At 40.1% G+C, this 23,043-nt stretch overlaps 1 protein-coding gene across 7 annotated transcripts in view; it reads right to left on the bottom strand.

Annotated features, from left to right (window-relative positions):
* Positions 1 to 21,353, bottom strand: part of ptk2aa (protein tyrosine kinase 2aa) — a 56,121-nt gene extending 34,768 nt beyond the window's left edge. For 2 of the 7 annotated variants that reach the window (XM_037975639.1, XM_037975638.1), the window contains exons 1-2: positions 1,241 to 2,174; positions 15 to 259 (exon numbers count right to left, since the gene is read on the bottom strand). In XM_037975639.1, the coding sequence (XP_037831567.1) occupies positions 15 to 259; positions 1,241 to 1,364 (369 nt within the window). In that variant the 5' untranslated portion in view covers positions 1,365 to 2,174. Of the gene's footprint in view, positions 1 to 14; positions 260 to 1,240; positions 2,200 to 4,713; positions 4,741 to 10,501; positions 10,713 to 21,167 lie in introns of those variants that run through there. The other 5 variants (XM_037975641.1, XM_037975640.1, XM_037975642.1 and 2 more) reach the window with 5 other exon arrangements.
* Between the last annotated feature and the right edge of the window lie 1,690 nt (positions 21,354 to 23,043).

The following is a 23,043-nucleotide window of genomic DNA, read 5'->3' as shown; positions in this document are numbered from 1 at the left end:
TTGTGTCTTCTCACCCTGACATCAGTTGCATCTCCGTATCTGACATTGGAAGACCAGAAGCTTTGTTCAGTGTTGGTCTCAAAGTGATGGAAGACTTTCAGAACCCGGTCCACGGGGCCAGCCATGGTCCGGTCCGATACCCCCGCGCTCAGTTGGGACTTGGCGCCTCCGAGGAGGGCGTGGTTCAGGTTGGGCTCCAGGTAGGCCGTCGCCATGGTTTTACCTGCTGACACTGCCGCTGCTAGGTGTCTGTCATATTCTGCAGAGCAAAGAAGAGAACAACAAAAACAACTCAATTAGAAAAGTGGAACAAATCTTCACTGAAAAGAAACAGATTATCCCTTTAAATGATTGGTTGTTTTAGTTTGTAGCGGACAAAAGTGAAGAATAACAACACTGAAGTAACTCTTTGCACCTCAACAATGACTCCTCAAGTAAATGTTGTCACACAATTGCTATCAAATCTACTAATCAGTCATTGTTTGTATCTTGGTGTAGGGCCTCCCTTCTCGCTCTTCAGACTGTTACACCTCTAATGTCGCACAATCGAATCCTCCTCGGTCCCATTTTCCACTAAGCCCTTCCTGTCCTGTTTGACGCAAACTTTGTACAGCAAGTATCCATTCTCCATGTGTTGTTCTTTGGGAAGATAAAAGACAATGAACAATAAGATCCCAGACAAAGAAATAAAGAACGAGCAGCACAGTCAGGGTCATGTCTCATTATGAAAGCAAATCCGTGTGTGTGTAGAGGACAGAGAAGACAATGCACCACAGGCTGCCATTTTGTCCTAAATCAGAGGCTCTGACACCGACACACTTCCTGTAATTTCATGGCAACTTGCTGGAAATGAACAAAAAGAAATCCCTTAGTTATGACCGTGTGCAAGTGTACATGTGTGCTGTTGTCAAGAAAAAAACCCTTAAAGAATCAAGTTTCATTTTTCTGCTTTCTGTCCTTCCTGTGCTTCTTCTCCATTAAAAGAAAATGGATATGTTTTAGTAGGTAATTACACCTGAGAGGGGTGGAGAGAGCACACACCCACCCACACACACACACAGACACACACACACTCAGACATACAGTATATGAGCACAGGAAACCAATGGTAGCTTTGGCTGAACACCAAGTCAGTTCCCATGGAGTCAGATGTCACAGTATAAGGAGTTGTTTTACGTTCCTCCTGTCTGGTTTCTGTGTGTGTGTGTGTGTGAGCGCTTTAAGGAGATTTCGTTCATACCTCGGACCCAGCACATGGGGAATGGGCTACAGCCGCTCATCGCCATGGAAACGCATGTCTGCCCTTTTCTGTGCCTGTCTGCACCGAGGACAGAGAGGCAACTCGCTGCTTCGCAGCCTCGCATCGCACACACGCCAAACTTCCCGTGTGCAGAAGTCAAGCAAATAAACACACCGAGATCCCGATAACAACTGGCAGAAAACTCTTACATAATCCAGCCTCTCACTCAGACAGGCTTGAAAGAAAAATATATCTCTCACGTTCCGGTTAGGTTTTCAAACTATTATTTCCAAAAGGATAAAATCCACAAAAGACCAGGAAAAGGGGAAAAAAAAACTAACTAAATAAATATAAATAGTTTGTGAGTCGGTTTCAGATTCACAAAAACTTGTCCTGTCGATCTTTTCCTTCAATCCAAAGTTGCTGAAGACAAAACAGACATCCAGAGTCATAAGGTCACTTTTATCCGCAGACTTCTGTCCTCGTCTTTTTCTGTCCACTTCTTAGGTTCTCCCTCAGCGACCTCTTTCTGATGAAAACACATCGTTTGTCTCTCACCCCAAATCTGCTTCGTGCCTGCACGCCATAGCTACTGAGTTGCCGTGGAAATGTCGAGCAACTGTTGCTCAGGAGAGACGGGGTTATTTCAATCTGAAGTCCCCGAGTTGATGAGAGAAGCTCTCCTTCAGCAAAAAGCTCCAAAGCAGATCCCGACTCGTCCAGTGCTGATCCGGAGGACTTTCTGTTCGCTTGTGGTCAGAGAGGAGGAGAGACAATTACTGCTCTCGCTCAGAAACAAACACGAAGTTAGCGTCTTCTGTCGGAAACAGAAAGTGAGAGGACAGAGTGAGCCAGGTAAACAAAGGAAGCAGAGACAGAGGCGAAGAGAAACGCAGCGATTGTTTCGAAGTGAATGAGAGGAAAACGAGGGCAGAGCAACACGACTGGCTGAAAGTTGAGTGAGAAATCGGAGAGCTTCAGAGGGGGGCTGCTGGAGGAGCTAGAAACTATTAATATGCTAATCCTGTTCTCTTCATTCAATTAAAACCACTCCCCCTTCTGCTCACGACACCGATCTCAGAACAGCCCTCATCTTTAATTATTATTAGCAAAAGTTAAAACACAATTCTACAAAGCACAGATGAATTTGCTGCATTTATTAAAGAGATAAAAAAGAAAACACATGAAGGTGTGAACTTTACTTTAAAAAGAGCTAAACTGCTTCTCAGGTAATCCCACTGTAAGCACAGTCCTCTAAAAGTTGACATAAAATTTTTTTTGAATCTTTTGTCAACAGCTGCACTGTCTGGGATTACAGTTTCCAAATCTACCACCACACTTTCCACTAATCCTGCTTCAAATGGACACCAAATGAGATTACCTAAACATGCACATTCACAGAACATTTCTACAGGATTTCATAGAATAAAACTAAATAATTCAAGCGAGAGTTAGAAGGAAAGCAGCTCCTTGTTAAAACAATAGCAGCCCAATCTATATCAATCTAATACACCTTAAAATGCACAATCAAGGCCACTTAAACTACCTTTTTCAGTTTTTGGTCTCAAAATCAATCCGATATGCAACCAATAAGTGTTACTACAAACAGACATCACATGCCAACCACAGTAGCCATTTTAAAATATAACCAAACACGTACAAACAAGCGTCTGTATGTTATGGAAACATATTGAAAATCCGACATTTATTTGTGTTTCAGACGTCCAAACTGAGCAGTCATTCGAGCGTGTGTTTTTATGAGTGTGCACGTGTGGGTTTCCCATTATTTGTGCTCCATCCCAGGCATTCCCCATTGTTATGAAAATCTGGTTGGAGCAAGGAGGGGGTTTGCGGAGTGTGTGCATGTGTGTGTGTGTGTGTGTGTGTGTGGACCATTGGAAGTCTTTTGTCCGAGGGCCGGATGTTGTCAAGAATGGGAAGAGCTTTTTTGGGGCCAAGCCAAAAGTCTCTTTCTTACTATTTTGTTCTGCTCTTGTGAACATAATCACTTTTAGCGCAAAATGTAAATGCAGCGTCTGAACCTCGGCTCTGTTATTTTGATGTCATTATTTCTGTGAAAACAATCTGCATTTCAGTGCCTTTAAGGTAAAAAAAAAAATCAAGATAAAGTCATTGTATTCATATGATTTGCAATATAGTCTTTGGTCTCACATACACTTTATTTTAATGAGTCAAATTATTGTAGCTGAGCTAAACTGAAGAAATAAATACCTTACCCTTCATAAACAGAAAATAAAATATAAAAACAATGAGTATATTTAAACATCCTCTCCAGAAAACACTTCCTTTGTTGTTTCCGTACTTCCTCGCAGGTGGCGTTAACTATTGTTAAGCTCAAGTCGTATTCCAGAGAGATTCTTTAATAGAGCAAATGTTTTGGTGCACTAAGAAGAAAAAATACATCTTCTGATTAAATAATTACACGGGACGATAAATGAAAGAAAGAAAAAGCTTCATAAAGTTAAACTTACGCTGCATAACTAAGATTAGATCCCCAGTCAGGCGGTCATATTACTGACATTATTATTATTATAATAATTATTATTATATTCAAACCAAAACACATCACCTTTTTGTAAAAGGCAACAGTAATTTGTCTGTAAGAGTCCAAAACCAATTATATTTTGGATGTTTCAAACACCCTCCCAGTCTTGTTCCAAATGGCAGGAAAATACATTTCTGATGTTTGAAGTTTCAAATTTTCACCCAGTTGAGGGTCAACCTCCTACTCCTGAAACTTCTGGGTCCCCTGGTTTATATCTACTAAAAAACAATTTGTCAGTTTGGTTTTGGCCTCTTATGTCTGAAAATATCTCCTTTAGAGACTAACTTGGGTTTGCAGGGGAGGAAATATGTCACCTGTAATAATGCACCAGCTATCTGTGGTGGTCTTATAATAGTTCAGTTCCTGACTCACAGAATATTAAACCTGATAATAAATTATGTAATGCAGGCGTATACACACACACATGTTGAAAAAACATGTGGTTAAAAGGCAGAGGTGTCTGAATACAACTGTCTTCTTTAAAGTGTCATGAACTTAACATTATTTTGGACTAACTGGACCAACACACCAACTCAACATTTAAAGTTTTAACTCTGATTTTTGCTTTTATTGTTTAACACACATCTTTCTAATCTATCCATAACCCCTCCTCTCTGAGTTAAAGTATCATTACTATCAAACTACAACTACTGTTTTTCCAAAACAAGCAGTAAATTATGCTTTATATCTGAAAAACAATTCAAACATATCAAATTTATAATTTGACATAAAAAAGGTGTACTCAGTTCTGTCTTCTGAATAAAATTTATAATATGTAACTATATTCAGAAAAGACAATGCATGACATTAAATCAGAATCCACCTAAAAGAAGGCTTCAGGTTGGATTTCTATTAATATGATATTATTTTTAAAGCTGCAGCAGCTGTTCGAGGGTCAGCTACTCACCTGTGTAGTAGGCAATCCTGGAAATATCTGAAAGACAAACGGAGAAATAACAGTGAGCTGGTTACTTCAGCTGTGAAGCTTCAAGCAAAGAAACGAGGAAACAAAAAGGAAAGTCAACATTATTGAGTTAAGTCTTACAGCAGGTGTCTCTAACGCCGTTATTGGATGGGAAATGCAACAGAAACAGCACAGAGCGCGCCACAATTTATGTCAATTTTAAAAACATTAAAAAGTGATTGATGCCTTTTTACATGCAAACATTTCACAGGGATATTGATCAATTGTTTTAATTGGTTTTGAATTGTTTATTGTCTGAAAGGAGGAAAAGAGTTAAAGCGGGAAACGCAGCTATGAGATCTGGATGTTACTGACTTTTGTTCAACCTGTACTCTCCGACTGAAGGTTAAAGCCCAACAGAAACAGAAACATACTTTAATGGGTTGACACAAGTGAAAGCTTTATTAACAATTGTCCTACTGGGATTAGGACTTTGAACAATTTTTAAATCAATTCATCTCTCTGCTTCCAACAGAAGATGGATAAAATAATCAGGTTTTTTGCCACCCGACTCTGCACACGATGTTTCAGAGGTTACTTGCAGCTTACCATAAAAATATCTAATGTTTTTCATCTTTTTAGAGGAATATTAAAACTCTGGCACGCAGGATTTAGTTTGAGGCATCAGGCAAAACTGATTGGACTAATCAAGAAATAGCTAAATTCTCCATTTTTGCCTTTCTTTCTTTATTAAATACTTTAAGTCTTTCATGAGTTGCAAAAGCAACACTCAACTTGAGCAAAAAAACAACATTTTATTTCATATTAGGGCATATAAACCCTTTAAAAACAGCTTAAATTTTTCATTTGGTTATTAAAAAAAAAAAGAGAAGTCTTATTTTTCGACTGACTGCTTTGATACCAGACTCCACCGCCACAGCAACCCCTGAACTCTGACAGGAAGTTCAGGAGGAGCTCTATGGGAACACGACACCCACTTATGGCAGAGATTGGGCTGTGTATGTGAGAGGGGGAGTCAAAAAGGATAAGTGCCTAAGTGCTTCAGACACCCTGATGTAGTCAAATATTGGGTATTCATGCACACACATGCAACACAAGGGCAACAAAGATGGTGTAATGATCAGAGGAAAACCCACAGAGCTAAAGAAAATGCCATAAACATGACTCACGATGGAAGTATTAACCACAAATCCTGCGCAATATGAAGCCAATACTTTATATCAGTGGTAGTGATGACACTGGAGATTCAGAGAAGTTATCTTTAAAGCTGAACAACGTAAAGACAAACTACTAACTGCAAGGATAATAAAATAAAGTCTGACAACCTATTACTGTCAATCCATGAGTTCTATAATAAACTCAGGTTTATGTGATAATGTTTTTAACTTTTTTATTGCTTTTTAAAACATTTTAGATGAGATTTGCAGTGACGTCAAACACACAAGAACAGCCAATTCTTTAATAATTCTTTATTATAGAGCAGAAGCTGTAACCATTTATCATCCTTTCAAATATCACATAAATAAACACTGTATGAAATGGTTTCATTTTGGTTATATGTGACTAAAACAGATCACTATAAAGTCATTAGGACACGTTTAAAAGCACAGGGTCGTTCTAGAGTGCCCGTAATTAAATCTAAATAGACCTGAAACCTTTCACCAGCATCTGTTTCCTTGGCTTGGATGGTGTCAGAGCTCCATTCAGGGTCTATTTGTCTCTCAGTCTCTTTGTCGGGAACGCAGAGTGGCCAAAGTGCTGTTCAGCCGGAGATCTGCAGCCATAATGGCTCTGCTGCAGTCTAGACTAAAACGCAGAAGATAACAATTGAAGAGGTGGTATAAAAAATGAATCATTTTCAAACGACATTAAAAGCTATAACACATTTTACGACCTAACAATGCAGCCTCCATGTTTTGTCTGTATTATATAGCAGCTCTTTTAGCTCCGTGCTGCACAATCTATCAATTCAACAACTTATTCTTTTAATAAAAATTATATATATTACTATGGGTTTTTTTTCCCTCTGTGGTGGGTGGCACAAGACTTATTACGGACCTCCTTTTATTTACTAGGAGGGTTGGATAATTGTCTTCACACTGACAAACAGCCCAACACACCTGCTCCTCACGCTGGGTTTACGACAAAGAAAAAAAGGACCAAGAGTTTATTTTAAATGGCACTGATTGTGTCATCTGTCAATCTAAATAAGGAAACATTTGCATTTTTAAAGCTCTGACCTCTTACACAACTTAAATTTGTAAAAAGGAACAAAAATCTTTAAAAAAGGGTTTAAAAAGGTTTTATTTAGCAATCATAAAATAGCTGCTATAGTTAAAACAGACAATGTCTCCAATGAATAAAGTACAAGAGCTCTTTTTATTATTATTTTTAGTAATATTAGACAAGCTAAATTGATTTGCAGAAATAAGAAAGCCATTGAAAGCCACTGAAGTTGTTAAAGTGCAGCATTTCAGATTTGGTCTCGAAATGCTTCCAGTATTTATCTGTGTGTGGCTTTAGTTAGCACTTGGCCTCAGTCTGATTTTTGGAGAGTTGAAATGCCATCTCTATAACAGCCATTTAGGAAAAAAAAAAATCATACAAACTCAGTCGGTAGTGTCTCCAAAACTGCAACGAGCGTGTTTGCAGGAAAGCAGCAACTACATTGTCAATAAAAGACAGGACAATACGCAACTGAACACCTTTGCAGATCGTTGTGTCCTTAAAGAAACACAAAGGTGTTCTTATTAAGCTGAAAAAGCCCCAAATTAAATAAATACATTAAATAAAATAAAGCAACAGAAAGCTGCCTTTACACATAACTTACAGACGGATGTAAACACCAAGACTTACACAAACACTGTCTCTTCAAGCTGTGCATAATTGCATGATACTCATAGGTTTTTTCAGAAACTGTAATTATACAGAATAATTACTAGAGAGACTGCAGAAACTTGGTGTCTAAACTCCTGGTTTCAGATCAGATGGTGGATTAAAATTCACAGTTTGGAGGAGATCAGACAGAAAGGTAAGGTTGACAGGAAAAATTAAAAAAGGTTTAAACCTTTTCAGGTTAAAGTAAATCATGTTTTCATGTGTTTCATAGGTTGCTAAAACTGTCTGGACAGAGGGCAGATGAGACTGGAGGAACAGATGAAGATGACATATTCCCACAAGAAAATAAATAAATAAAAAGACTTCTCCTGCAAGGAGAAGAGATCAGCTGTTTCGCCCTGACGCCCTGAGCTTAACGGCTAACCTTCAGGCCGAGCTGGCACACACACTTGCACGAGTGTGTGTCTGTCGGTGTGTATGTGAGCCACTTGGCAATGTGGCATTACTCGAGCGTGCAGCCTTACAGAGAAACAGCACCAAACACACCTGCCTGTCCACAAACAACACTAACACATACAGTACAAAAAAGACTTTTAACATTCTTGAAAATAACCTTTTAGTAGCTTCTCAGCACAGTTTTTACTTATTTGCTTGTGCAAAGTGTGCGAATGAAAGCACAGGTGTGTTTCCTCAAGATAGAATTCATGAGTGAATAAATCTCAAACAATTATTCAACATCTGTCACGAGCTGAATTAAATGCACTGGCCACACTTCTGACGCGCACATGACGAAGAGGCATACCCTCCAGATAAGTCCCACATGAACAAAAACATAATAAGGTCAGAGAAACGCTTGACTGCTCATACACCGTTATCTGCCAAAAGCACACACACACACCACGGCGCAGACATTCGCTCAAGTGTGCGTCGTTCAGGTGCAGCGATAAAGCTAACCGGCTTACCGAAGCGCCGCGCGCGTTAACGTATCACAGTCCGACCACGTCCGTCATGTATAATTCAAAGCAACAGATTTAGGGCGAACAAACCGGTGAGATGGTGTTTCAAAATCATTTTGAAAGGAAATCAGCACGTCTTTTATTTTGACTAAATGGATCAAAATGATCTGGAAAAGTGGATTTAAGTCCAAGTTTACACTGGCGTACAAGCTGGAAACATGTCAAACGTAACATTAAATATTAAATTATTCTTTTATCTTACATGAGAGCAAACTTGGTTTGCTGGGAGGCTTAGAATAAATTCTGATAAATCAATGTATGCTGTTAGATGGTTACAACCTAGTTGAGTTGCTTCAGACTTTGCTGTATTTTTTCTAAAAAGCATAATTAACTATAAAACAGAGTACATAAAATCTGAGCTCTTTGTATGATGAAGAAAATATATTATTTTTTTGGTTTCAGGAAGCTTTTTATGCCAGTCAGAAAAGAAACAGTTGAACCAGGAATGTTTTTTTAAGATTATAAAGCTCACTAAGCCACACAGGTTTAGAGTTTACCCGAAGGATTAAAGAGATTTGACTTGAGCTTCACCTTTTTCATAACATTTAAATGGCAATCTGCAGATCAGTGTCAAATCTGGTGGAGTTATAGTAGAATTACTTTAATGTGATTCAGGTGAAGATGTAGAGCTCTGCTTGTAGGTGCACGTCTCTTCCTCCATATGAAAGGAACAAAAAAGTTACAAGTTATGCTAAATGTTCAGCAGACTTCCATGATTTTTGAGCTAAAATCAAATTATTTAAACTTGCTGAAACACAGACAGCATAACCAATAAATCAAACGCCGCCAAGGGGCGGTTGTTTGCTTCACACAATATTCACACCCAACAAAAGCACAGACATCTAAACACCTACATGCATGATGGAGGCACAGAGGAAACTACCAGAAAATGCACACTTGGATTCAAACACAACCCACTAATTTGACACACTCCATGTATCGTCTGTCCCTCACACATCCTCAGAGTATTATACCCCTGTAACACACACTTAAAATCAAAGCCTTGGAAGCAGCAAACACCCCCATCTTCTTTTATTATACACTGTAAATTAACATAGCACAAATACAGTAGATGATAATAAAAAAAGGCAGAATTGAGATTAAAATGTTCAGATGAAGATGGAAATGTTTTCATCAAAGACAACAAAAAGGTAGCATTAGTTATTGATAAATCTTCCCTGTATTGAGGCAATAAATTCTCTAAATATTTTCTAGTTTTCTCAAAGAGACCAGGTCAACCTCAAATATTTCAATTAGTTCAACTCCATACGTAACCCGTCCAATCACGAGCGTGTCGCGATCCGAGGTGAAGAGGTGGAAGCTCCGAACACTGCAGAGAGAACACTGTGCTGCAGAGGCAGGAACAAAACTACGCAGGACAAGAACCGGCAGAAAACCGCTCTGGGCAGAGAGCTCTGCTGCCAAAGGATCTGTGAGGTGAGAACTAAGAAAAACCTGGAGCTCGTACACCAAGAGGATAATTCAAACAATCTGAGGAGGTGCGATGATAAAGAAACAAGAACCAGGTGTGGGGGAGGCAGAGGACAAGACTAAACCAGGGAGTGGGCAAAGGAAGCAAACAGTAATACAATTATAACATCTACAAAGAAACAAACCCACAAAACATTGATGCATGGTTTGCATTTTTGCATTAAATTAATCAACGAATGCACAAATAATTTCCAAGCTAGTTTAAGTGCTTATATTTCAAGTTTGCACGTCTCTTCCTCCTCCTTCTTGTAAGCAACATTACTATCACTAAACTCCTCGTATCATTACAGAACTGAAATTTTTACTGTTTTGTTCCCTTTGCATACATTTTACAATTAATTTACCTTTACAGGATATTGCAGACACATATAAACTGTCCATTGTGCAGCCACTAATTATATAGTGATGTTTGAAAAATGCCTTACCATGGTAAAGTCCTTCCATTTATAAAAGGAGGAGAGAGGTCTGATCCTCTTCTCAAAGAGCGCTAAATTAAAAAAAAAAAAAAAAAAGAAGCCAAAATCCCAGGCTTCAGGGGTCTTAAGGCTAGCCTTGAGCCAGCCAGCTAAGTCAGTAATGATGAGTGATGTCGACTTAAGTTCACAGCTCAGCTCCTTCCGTCTCCTCTTTGTACTACAACTACTGCTTATACTACTATTACTACACTGACACACGAATACACAGCAGCACGAGCAAAGGGAAGAGGGAGNGGGAGCAGTAGGCAGGCTGTGAGTATGAAAGGGGGAGGGAGATGAAAGAGAGAAAAGGAATAAGGGGGGAAAACGGGGGGAGGGGACGAGGGGGAAGTGGCTTTGTCCCTCAGGAGAGTGATGGACGGGCAGAGCAGGAGCCAGATGTACAGGAGACAGAGGAGTAAGGAAGGAAAGACATGGAAACATATGACGCAACAACTGCAAGACGAGGAGTGAAAAACAAACCAAAGGGGGGGGGATGAGAAAAGATAACCAAAACTAAAAACGGATAAAATACCTAGAAAAATAGTAATAGAGAGTAGGAAGACGTCTGAAAGTAAGAGGAGATGAGTGAGTTATTTAACCATGGTGTGGGTGTTGTCATGTTGCCTTTGGCTATTCTGTCTGACACACAAATAGACCCCGAGGAGCCACTCAATTAGTCACAAAGTAATGTTCTCAACTCAGCGCAGTTCAACAGAAATCATCCATCTTCAGAACAACAAAACCAGAGGAGACGAGCCGAATACCCGCCAGTTGTTCCACTGACTTTACACATTTAATCCAATTATTCTGTAATCAAATCACTCGCAGCTCGGCGAGTGAGCTCTGCTCTTGGCTTTACACTTTGTGCTCAAGTCAGACAAAGAAACGGCGCTTTTAACTTTAAAAATTATGAGGTATGCATCACAAAATCAACTATCAATAAGGTGCAAAGTTCAGCACCAAATACAACTATTGAAAATAATCGTGTTTACACTTCAGTGCATGTGTTTGCACTTAACTGTGAGCCGTGGTGGCAAAATGAGTCGCAATGAGCTCAAACTGCAGTGCAAACAACCTGAAACTATTGATTCTTGCAAGATTTATGTAAAAATTAGTCCATAAAGACACCATCTGGTGATCCTAGTAACTAAAACAGGATATAATCTTCCTAATCTACTTTTAAACTGTTTTTTCCTAACAGGTACGTCTTTAGAAATCATCCTTTTAATTTCCTTTGAAATGTTTTTTCGGATGGCTGCCGTAGCGCCTGGAAATCCTTTCATATAGTGTTGGGGGTCATTGTGAAGCTCAGGCATCCTCCTTTTTAAATATAAGGCTGGAATTCCCAATTAGATCACTCCAGACCAATAAAATTGAGTTTTCAAACAGGCACGCTCGCTTGTTGCCAGGCCAAGTGATTAATCGCCAAATTTCAACAAACTACCATTTTGAAGCTTTTGAGATGAAGAAATTGAAAATAATAATAACTTATTGAAAAATTCCCCATAGTGACTCATTTTGCCAGCAGGGGCCACAATTGTTGTGCACTCACAAATCTTCCAGATGACTAAATTAATGATGCGCAGAGGAGAACGTCATCATTTAAGCTGCCAAACCAAGTAATTAAAAATCACAAATTACTGCCTCAAATGTGCGACTTGGTGCCAAGTGTTGGTGTCAGGTGCGCAGCCACCCGACATAACGACACAAACATCTGTCCTGGACTCCTACTGCTGGTCACGACGAACGTTTAGATGAGTCTACCCTACGATCAAAACTGTGTCAGAGCGAAGTTCGACTACGTTCACCCACATAAAAGCAAGCAAACAGGCAGCCAGACAAGATGAGAAACGCTCAGGAGGAAAGCAGATTAATGGGCCACTGGATTAGTAGGTCAAGATGTCACACACACACACACACACACACACACACACCCTAGTCCAGCTCTCATTTAGAAGGTTAGTCTAAGCTCTGATGGCTCTCTAAATGTGAGAATCCCCGTTTCATGATGTCAGTGCACTAACACCACCCTCTAGTGGATGTGTCCTTTTCAGTGTCGTATGAGGGTGCTTTCAAAATTATTAAAAGAAAAGAAAAAAAAAAAACTAATAAAAAGATGTTTAATACAAATAAAGCCTATTAAAATGAACCAAATTTGACACATTAACAGTTTCATCAATCCTAGGAAGCTTGTTTAGTTCCTGGTGAACTCCAGTTATAATTCCTATGATTAGTTAGAAATAAGACACAAAATGCTGATTTTTTTTGTTTAAAACGTGTGACTTTTATCAATCTATGACATTTTTTTAAACCGGATAATGAGAAAGAGAGCGGAGACCGTGGCACGAACAGGCAGCCACTGAACAATTCGTCAATGAAGCTTTGTTACACGAGTTGCTCCTGCTGGTGACTAATCACGCAGACAGACATGCCTACGTTGACACACACACACACACACTGTAGCATTCACCCACATCTGACCTCAGCCACACTCGTTTATGTGAGCAGACCTGCCTCTGTGAGGGTGATGTTATACGTATGGCTAATACCCAGGTGTTTCACCACCGATCTTTGTGCCTCGAGGATATTATGAATGACTTCTTTCGTTTTTACGTGTAGGAGTAGTGTTTGTCTAACTGCTGATACAAATCTAGACACTATGAGGTCAAAGGATTGACTAAGCAGACACATGTATTTGCCCTGTTTTTATTCTCTTTTTGACGAAGCACATGAAACATAAACTGACCTAAAACTACAACAGCTGTGTCATTCTTCAGCTTCCCAAAGGATAAGAGAGTTTGATGGATGTGGTCAGTTCAGCTCGTGCTGAAAATTACAACCCAAAGTCTGGTGATTGACTGTGCAGTTAACGTTCTGAAGAGGACCACCTGAAATACAAACCTTCAATAGAAGAACCACCGCCTGTCGGACAGGCACCGGCTGCCTCTAGCTGTCCTTGAAGACTGTGTGAAGCAAACGTGGGGCAAAGTTCCCAACAGCATCACTACAGGCCAAAAAAATAAAATGTGTTTTCAAATTTCTTCCTTTGCTTCTATTTCCCCTAATAAACACTGAGCGTAACCTCCTCAGTGTCCTACAGCGGTCTGCCACAGCTGGCCCCGCCTCCTCAATCACACCACTTTGGGATTTTGACACAAAAACTCTAAAATCAAGTCACTTATGTTTTAAATCAGAGAAATGGGACCACTGAAGTGCTTTGTAATAGTGTTCAACTAAAAGAAAAACATGAAAACTCATTTTTTTAATATTGCTTTTAAGTGAAATCGGAATCACAATATTTTTTAAATTCCCCAATCTCTGTAAGGTAGCAAAGCCCCACCCCTTCACATCTGGTATCACCGAAAAGCCCTAAATGTCCTCTGTAGTTAGCAAAAGGAGTTAATTCAGTAGTATGCAAGCTGGTGGGAGATATTCAAGTTTACAAATGTCCTCCACAGTCTTATATTATGATATCATTAAACATTGGCATCCTGTTTGTAAGTACAAGGATGAACAAAGCTGAAGCAGATGGACGACTGAAAAACCACTGAGTCTCAACAGAAGTAGTCACAGAGCCAAACCGGACTATTAGTTGGAAAACATTGTGGTGTAGCAAAACTGTCTTAGCAACTACAGTTTTAACCCAGCTGACTCTGAAAAGCTGCTGTTTGTAAGTTTACATCCATGCAACACAAAGCTCCCTCTATTTAATCTGTATAAACTGAAAAGCAACATAAGGATGGACAATGTGCGGGGAAAAAAAGCTACCGATTCCTAATCTACATCAAAGGAGATAAGGATAAGAAACCAGTTCATTTGTAATGCTAATTAGATATGCTTAAATAAATCTTTCTTGGAAAGATCACTTATTTTATCTCTGACAAGGTGACTGCCTCCTCACTCAGGTGCATTTTAGAGATCAGGACATCCTTGAGGATGTTATTCCAGAGTTTTACTGCCTAGACACAGGCTGGAGAACAGAGAAGACACAGATACTGAAATGTACGGTCCCTATTCGACTTTCACAAATACATGTGAAACAGATGTAATTTTAAGAGTGTAGATATTTCTGCTCCGTAATCAAAATGTCATACTGGCTGTAAGAAGAAACCTTCCAAACGACAGGCATGGAAAACACATTACACCCCTAGACTAGACCATTGTAGCACAAAGTACTCCACTTTTTATTATTTCAAGAAAGAGAGGTACTGTGTGGGACTTATCGTAGAATATTGCAACCAGTGGACAGCTGAACAAAAGGCCAGGCACAGCAGGAGGTAAGAAAAACCCACCAACAAGGCTACTTCCTGCAGAAAAGCCCCTGTGAATTTAACCATCTTGAAAATTAGGCTAAAAAAAAGATCAGATAACGATGTGTTTTCTGCATTTATGCATACAAACAAAAAAAAAAATCCGTCTTTTCTGTTGATTTTTCCTCCTCCCACATCACTTCTGTCTGTCCATACGACAAAGACCAACAATTACTTCTTTCTCCTTGCCTCTCTGACTCATCCAACGTAATTACACTGACTGTTCACTGAACAGCCACACACACACACAAAGAGGACAAGGCCCAACTTATTTACAACATCTGTGTGGTTAATTGCACTTTTCTGACAGCAGTTTAATCACTGCCCAGTGAAAAGTTGGAAACATGAGAACCATCATTAGTTCCTTGAGTCATTCTGGTCGAGGAACGTGAACAGCATCTTACGTCGACCCACTTAAACATATCTTTGCAGGAGCCTGCTTGACCGAAGGTAGCTTTGTTTTAGGTGTGTGTACAACTGTGTGTTAGTCCTTGAGTGTGCATGCCCAAAAGAGGGACAAGCCACACAACAGTGATGTCATTTCCTGTTATTGTAGCAAATCTTTGTTAATGCAACGAGCACTAATAAGCTGCACACGGATCTATTCATGTGTGAACACACACATACTCTGAAAGGAGTGTGTTAAAGGTAGGATCACATGCCAAACAGACCTGAGATCAATGGGTCAATACATGTACTAACACTTATATGTATTATAGCTGATAATCAATGATCTAACTGATCTGTTATTAGTAAGCTGGCTATAGCATTTCTTAACCAACTCCACTGGTTTCAGATCTGTCAGCTCGGTGACATATTTGTGACGTCTATCAGTTTCTATGTCTATAGACTGAAAGACAAAAAGTTTGACTTAAGTTCATGGATGTCCAGATCAATAGGTGTTGTTGTTGATACCAATCAGTGCCATTTAATGTGGCCAATCTGTTTGTACAAAGTCTAAATTTGCTACAGCAATTTCCTACAACACAGAGTTTCAAACAACAGCTTTCATGCACTTTAAATTTATTATAACGAGTCAATGTGTTTTCTTAAAAAATGCCAGAGCTTTATGATTCAAAATGTTCCTAATGTTGTTATTTTTAACAAAAAAATCAAAAACAAAGCATATTGGAAAGATGTAAGATTAAATAGGATACTCCTACTTGGATATTTGCTGTCCACTGAGAAAGGTACGGCTGTTAACTCATTTATCTCATTTAAACTTTACTTTATTAGTGCACTTTTAATCAGTAATAAATCTTATTAAAATGCACGTCAAAATGTTCTAAATGTGTATACAAAGACAAATAAACACAAGAAGTAAAAAAACTATTTCACATTCAGTAATTACAACCTCAAACAGACTACATTTTCAGATTTTGCAAATCCAGCCTTTAAGGACTAAATGATATCCTCGACTGACAAGACAAACAATATTTGTCCAAGTTATCTTGGTTGAACACTTCATCATCGCAGTGGAGCGGAACGCAACCAGTCTTGCAGCAAGACACACACACATACACACACGAGAAAAAGTTGGAGCAGTGTTGCTGCTTTTTGAGAGGAAGAAGGCGTTTTCCCTGTTCAGCTCCTGAGGGACGTGCCATGTTTTAGGATGTACAATAAGTGCTCTGAAAATGTGCGCGCACTGAGGGGTGTGGGGGTCGGCTTCCTGAATGCAGTCCAGAAGCACAGGGAATGGATGTTCATTTAGCTTCCTATCTCTAAACACCCAACACACACACACACACACACACACACACACACACACACACACACACACAGCTTTTCCTTTAGAGCTGAAACCACATCCAGGTCTGAGTCATGCAGGGGAATAAGGTTCATGGTAGACGGATGCTGAATGCATCGATTCAGAGCATATGATTACTTTGTGAGTTTCATTACAATCTGTCTAGTAGTTCATGAGATATTTTGCTAACAGACAAAATGGCTGACTCCAGTAGTCCATGCTAAAGTTTAACACAGAGATTTCTCTCAAGAGAAGCACTTGAAATGTGTTGTAAATGTGTTAACACAATACGTGTAAAACTGACTGAATTATAAATATTTTGGTTTCAACTGACTATAGCAGCCATCCTAAATTCAGCTGGCATCAAATGTTAATCCGTTGTAAAAGGTAGATCCAATGATTATTTCCTGAAAGTTTCATTAAAATCCATCCAGTGGCTCAAGAAATATTTTGCTAACAGACAGACTTGACACAAAACAGGTAATGGCAAAACTCAGCTACTACCACACCAACATTTAGGTTAATATCTGTAAAACTGACTGAGTTGTCGCCATTATTGTGTTTTTTGGCTGTGGCAGCCATCTTGAATCTGGCTGGCTGCAGAAGTTAATCAGCTGTAGACATGCATCCAATGATTGCATTCTGCAAGTTTGATTAAAATTTGTCCAGTGGTTCAGTGGTTCAGGAGACGGGGACATGAACACACAGACCATTCGGCAGTGGGGGGATAACAAATCCTGACTGGTGCCGTAAATGAATTTACAAATAAACACGGACCCTCGGTGTATTAGTCAAACTTCCAAAACAAATAAAATCAGCTGCTCAGCTCAATGGTTCATTCACGTCCCCCCACCCCACCACAATCCATCTCCAGATAAGTGTGTAAATAGTAATAGCAGATTTGCACAGAGCTGCTGACCTTCACACGGATACAAATATTTACACAGTTGGTAAAGTAGGCAATCAAGCTGGGGGGAAAAATAAGGCTCCTGTTTGCCTGAAAAGTAGTCGAACTGCAGGAGAAACAAGTGGCCGAGCGGAGCTCTCCTCAAGACAAACGACTTCATTAGGTGTTAGGAATTCCTCATCCCGACAAGCCTCCACACATTGTGAGCGCCATCACTCGTTTCGCTCATCGTGAGTCACTGCAGGCTGCAATCTACTGACACAAGACTGCAGGCTTTGTTACCGTCCGGCTTTTCTCCGGAGTTTTCTCCATTTCTGCCGATCTGGAATGGGTCACACTCAGAGAGGGGAAACAGAGTATGGAATAAACCAAAAAATAAATAAATAAAAACCATATAGCAGAACTGTCGGTGCAGTAAAGTGGACTGCTACTGCAGGATCTGGGAGAGTAGTCAAGTGTTTCTATAAATACAGGCCTCCTGCACTGCTCTGCAATTTACACACAAATATAAGCGCACACACATGCACACACACCACATCCGTATTAGCCTGCTGCAGACCCGGGAAGAATGGAGCAGTACACACTCATTCATTTCAACAAACTGAATGAATCACAAAAACCTACAGCAGCTACAGCTCTGTAACCATAGAAAAGATGAAATGCTGACAACTAAAGCAGGAGTGTGTTACATCTGACATATAAAGCAAAACATCACGGTCGTGTTTCACACTTCATACCACACGGATCTACATCAGACAGTGACTTACGCTGCGATTATTAGTGTTAGAGGTGCACAAATGGGATAAATAAAGTGGGGCCAACATCATTTCGAGCCTATTAGCAGGGGTGTAATGAGATCTCACAAGACTTAAACGTCACAAGATTTCTTATCGAGCTGGAAGCCGTCTCATGACTGAAAATGTCTCCACCACTTCAAATCAGTTTGTGTGGCAGCAGTTTGATTAATCACGTCAGGCACTGAGACCAGCATCGTCATCAAGCTTTTTCTGCTTTTTTGGGTTGTTTTTTTTTGCTGCAGCAGCTGAAAACGGGAGAGGGGAAGAGACTCTGTTGCGCCGTTTGCTTTGAACGGAGCAGACATAAACACCGAGACTTTGAGGTGGGGGGTGAAAATAAAGAAATAAATCGGACTGTCCCATTTTGTGAGCCTCCCCTGCTCTCTGTATCTTTTAGATCAAAGTCTGTTGCTGTAAAATGGTTGTGATGGTAAAATAGTTTCTTTAGAAACCAAAAAAGGAGATTTAAAATGAATGCAAAAGAAATGACTAAAAGCCTTATAACTAAAAAAAAGTCAATAAACTTATTTGTACTGACTTATACTGAAATATACACGAATCGTCCCAGTCGTGGAAGCGTGGACCAGGTCTTCACCCTCACGGGGCTGCTAAGGGGGTCATGGGAGTCTGACTCTCCAGTCTACATGTGTTTTGTAGATCTGGATCAGGCTTCTGACCCTGTTCCTCGAGGCATTCGGGGGGAGGGGAGGCGTCCGATTTGGGAACCTCAGGTTGTGTTGGTGTCCTCGGGTCATGACCTTCGGCGTGCACTGGGACGGTTCGCAGCCGAGAAGTCCGAAGCCGTGGTGCTCAACCGGAAACGAGTGGAATGCCCCCTCCGGCTCGGGGGCGAGTCTCTGCCTCACGTGGACGAGTTCACGTATCTGGGAGTCTTGTTCACGAGGATGGAGCAGGAGATGGATGGACGGATCAGCGCCCTATTTCAGTAATGAGGGTGTCGCTTCGATCGGTCATGGTAAAAAAGACAGTTGAGTCCAACCCTCCCTGTGGTCAGGAGGTTTGGATCATGACCGAAAGAACGAGATCCAGGATACAAGCGGCTAAATGAGCTTCCTTTGTAGGGCAGAAGGACTCAGCCTTAGAGATTAGGTGAGGCGCTCCATCATCCAGGGGGGAGCTCGGAGTACAGCCGCTGTTCCTCCTCATCGAAAGGAGTCAGCTGAGGTGGTTCGGGCGTCTGATTAGAACGCCTCCCTTTGGAGGTTTTTCAGACATATCCCAATGGGAAGAGACCTCGGGGCAGACCCAGACCTCGTTGGAGGGGTTGTGTATCCTCTCTGGCCTGGGATCCTCCAGGAGGAGCTGGAGAGGGTCGCTGGGGGAGAGGGAGGTCTGGGTTTCTCTCCTGGACCTGTTGCCTCAGTGACCCGATCACAGATAAGCAGAACAAGATGGATGAATGAATGAATATTTTGACATAAGAAATCTGGAAAAATGTGTCACTTTTTTGATCAGACTTTTAAAATCTTACCTCGTTCACGTCTGACTGGTATCCTGTCTCGTCTTTTGAAAACCTTTCTTTGAGTGGATCATCTGAGCCTCGCTGGTGAATTTAGAGTACTATTCTCACAGCTGACAGCAGCTACAGATATGTAATTTTAAGAAACCACATATATATAAGAAAAATCATTTCGACTTTGGCTTGTTGTAACGTGGACGCGTGCTGGACAACACCTTGGGAAAGACATGATTTTGTTGATAACTGCTACAACTAACTAACTTTGTCAACAAATAAGCGACTTTTGAACTGTAGAGGCAATTTAAAGCCCCTGCGTTACAAATCAGCTCTTCAGAAATGCAAATGTAAGCGTGCAAGACTGCAAGCCCATCTGTATACAGTAGCTTCAGCAGCCTCAGGGTTCAGCGTTTCATTTGCATTTCCTTGCATCTTGAATATGAAGTAGAGGCGAGACCAAACGCTCCCCCACACCTGGGAATACGCAGAAAAGAGGACCCCGCTTCTGACACGGCTCACGTATCCGAATCTGAATTTTTCCTTTAAATGAGATGCTCAAAAGTGAGTGGAAACATGAATGAAGTACGTCTTATTTCATCACTGATAGGGTGTGTTTTCTATGTTGTTATTGATGAGAAGCGGTGAAATCTACCTGGAAAAGTCCTGTAATGTATTCAAAACCTTTTAAAGGTTGTAACAGAGCCCAAGTGAATGATATCATAATAAAAGGAAATGCAAAAAAAAAAACTGCAGATCCTGCAGAAACCAAGAAAAAAATGGAGTCTGGAGTTGATTTGTTTCTCTGTTTAACTAGGTTATAGCATAATTAAAGTGTGCAGGCAACATAACAACAAACCATAGCAGTCATCCACCTATTTAAACAGCTACCTGGGCTAATTTAATGTCTCTTAATACAACACAAGAGCTCCTTTATGGCAGAAAGTTGACACAGTTCGTTTTGCTCTGGAGGTAAATCAAGGTAAGCACACTGAACTGGGTCCAGACAGGGAACAAATGAGTGCTTGTGGTAGATTTTTGAAGCCAAATGTAGGTTAATCCGGTGCACCTATTTACTGCAACTTCCAGCCACATTCAGGTCCATGTTACTGTGGATTGTGGCGGCGGTGGGTCACCTTTTTTTTTTCTTTTTCTTTTTTTTTACTCCCGAGTTACAAACAGCGAAACTCTCGTTTCGGCGCAGTGAAAACTAAAACAGAGCCAATTAATACAGCGAGAGTACTCGGGCTGAATTTTGACTAAATGTTCGAGAGGAAACCGCTGGCGGAATGCTGGTAAAGACCGCATCCTGTAAATTTCTTTGAGCAGTTGAAAAAGTCCCCCCACCCCAGCACCACTACCACCACCCCGTTAAAACAACTTAACACCGCTCACCGGGAGGTTCGTGTCGGCTCCGCCGGCGGGGAGAAGCCACTCCGAGTCGGTTAACAGTCCGTTATTCGTGTCGTGGAGCTGGCTGGGAGTAGTTTCGGAGAGAGAGGGTTTTCCTCGCTTCCTCGCCTGCCAGTCTCCGCTTCTTTCTCACTCACGTCGCCTGTTCCTGCTCCTCCTCCTCCTTCTCCTCCTCCTGCTCCCTCTCCTCCTCCCCTCTCCACCTCCACATCCAGCATTCCAATATGGCTGCCGCAGGGAGCGACATACACACACGTTAGTATGGCAGGCCGTTGTAGCATATAAATCAAACCACATTCCAGTCTGTAATTACTGTTTTTACTTGTCAAAATGGCCTTCTTACTTGTCATATTTGAAACAAATTGCATATAAAAGGGATTAACTGCTAATAAAAACACATAAGTCTCCACAGTAGAGGTTGAGTTAAAGTTATAACAGCTGTCAAAAGACGCCATTTTCAGTGTTTTTTGATTTGAACTTTTCTGCAAGTGTGTATCATCTATGATAAAAGTAACCACTAAACATATCATTTACTATAGATATTCCAAACTCTAACGGGAGAATTGATCACTGAATTTAGTTGTAAACAAAGGCGAGGAAGGCTGTTTTCTAACGCAATTTTTACAAAAACTTTGATGACTTTGAGTTAAATTAACCCCCAAACAATCATTTAATGATGTAGAAATTGTGTTAGAAGCATAAAAATTTAAATAAAAATGATGATGAAAATATTGCCCAAACTTTGTTTCTTACTTTAATATTATTTTTTTGAAGCATGAAATGACAGCTAAATCACAATAGCAAGGCAAGAACTGTTTGTTTACATGGAGGGGGCGGGGCTTAAAACCTGCCTGTTTGGTCCCATTTTAGCTTCAACTTACAGGTTGTGGTCCGACGTCTAAATCTATACAGTCCATGGGCTAGACTGGATATGTATTGCAAATTTCCAAAATGGCTCTTTTCCCATTTAGAATCAATGTGGATAACTGGACATGAAAGCCCAAATCACTTAAATTTGAAAAGTGATTTCATTTCAGACATCTGATATGAACTAAAGAATAGATACTAGCTTTAAAGAGCCAGTGAGCGATTAAATGATCAACTGGCTTGCCACAGTAGGAGAGGAAAAGCCTGGCCTCAGGCTCCAAAAACAGCAGTGTATGAATGAATGAATGAATGAATGAATGTTCATTCTTCAAATATTAAAAATTATACCACATTTGTATTAATAACTTCTTGGGCGTTGAATGACAGCACTTTAACAGAATAATGTTTTTCTGCTTTATGATTTTACAGTTCAGTTTCGGGAGGTAAACAAATTAATACCACAATAAAGGTTTGGACGTTTTTGTGTCCTTTAAATGCTTTTATTTACACACAAAACCATTTCACTACAAAAGCCTGTTATGTGTACTGTTGTGCCACAATCTAATTAATTTCCTATTAATAGATTGCAAATATAAGTGCACAAAATAATTAATTAAGATCACTTTAATGTTAGGATTAATTATTGTGAATAAATTGTCAGCTTTATCTAAGCTATAATGGTCTTGATAAAACATCCCAATGAAATTGTTGCATATGTTTTGCAAGAAAAATCTAAATCTGTAAAATAGCTTAAGCAGACATAAATGTAGTGCAGGGGGCAAAAGTTGCTTAGGTTAGCAGAAAAAGTACATGGCCTCAGTACAAAAACTTGGATATTTTCATCACTGACCACAATTTGAAATCATCATGGTAATAAACTGCTTAAATGAGCGACCTCACTGACTTCTAACTAATGTTTTCTTTTTTTCTAAAGAAACATGAAAAGCTTTGTGTTTGTAAAATAATAATTGTTTCAAAACAATGTTTTAAA

This window comes from Kryptolebias marmoratus, linkage group LG5 (assembly GCF_001649575.2).
Source record: "Kryptolebias marmoratus isolate JLee-2015 linkage group LG5, ASM164957v2, whole genome shotgun sequence".
NCBI classification, from domain to species: domain Eukaryota; kingdom Metazoa; phylum Chordata; class Actinopteri; order Cyprinodontiformes; family Rivulidae; genus Kryptolebias; species Kryptolebias marmoratus.
Note: the sequence above shows the minus strand (reverse complement) of the source record. Positions and strands in the feature narration are given on the sequence as shown.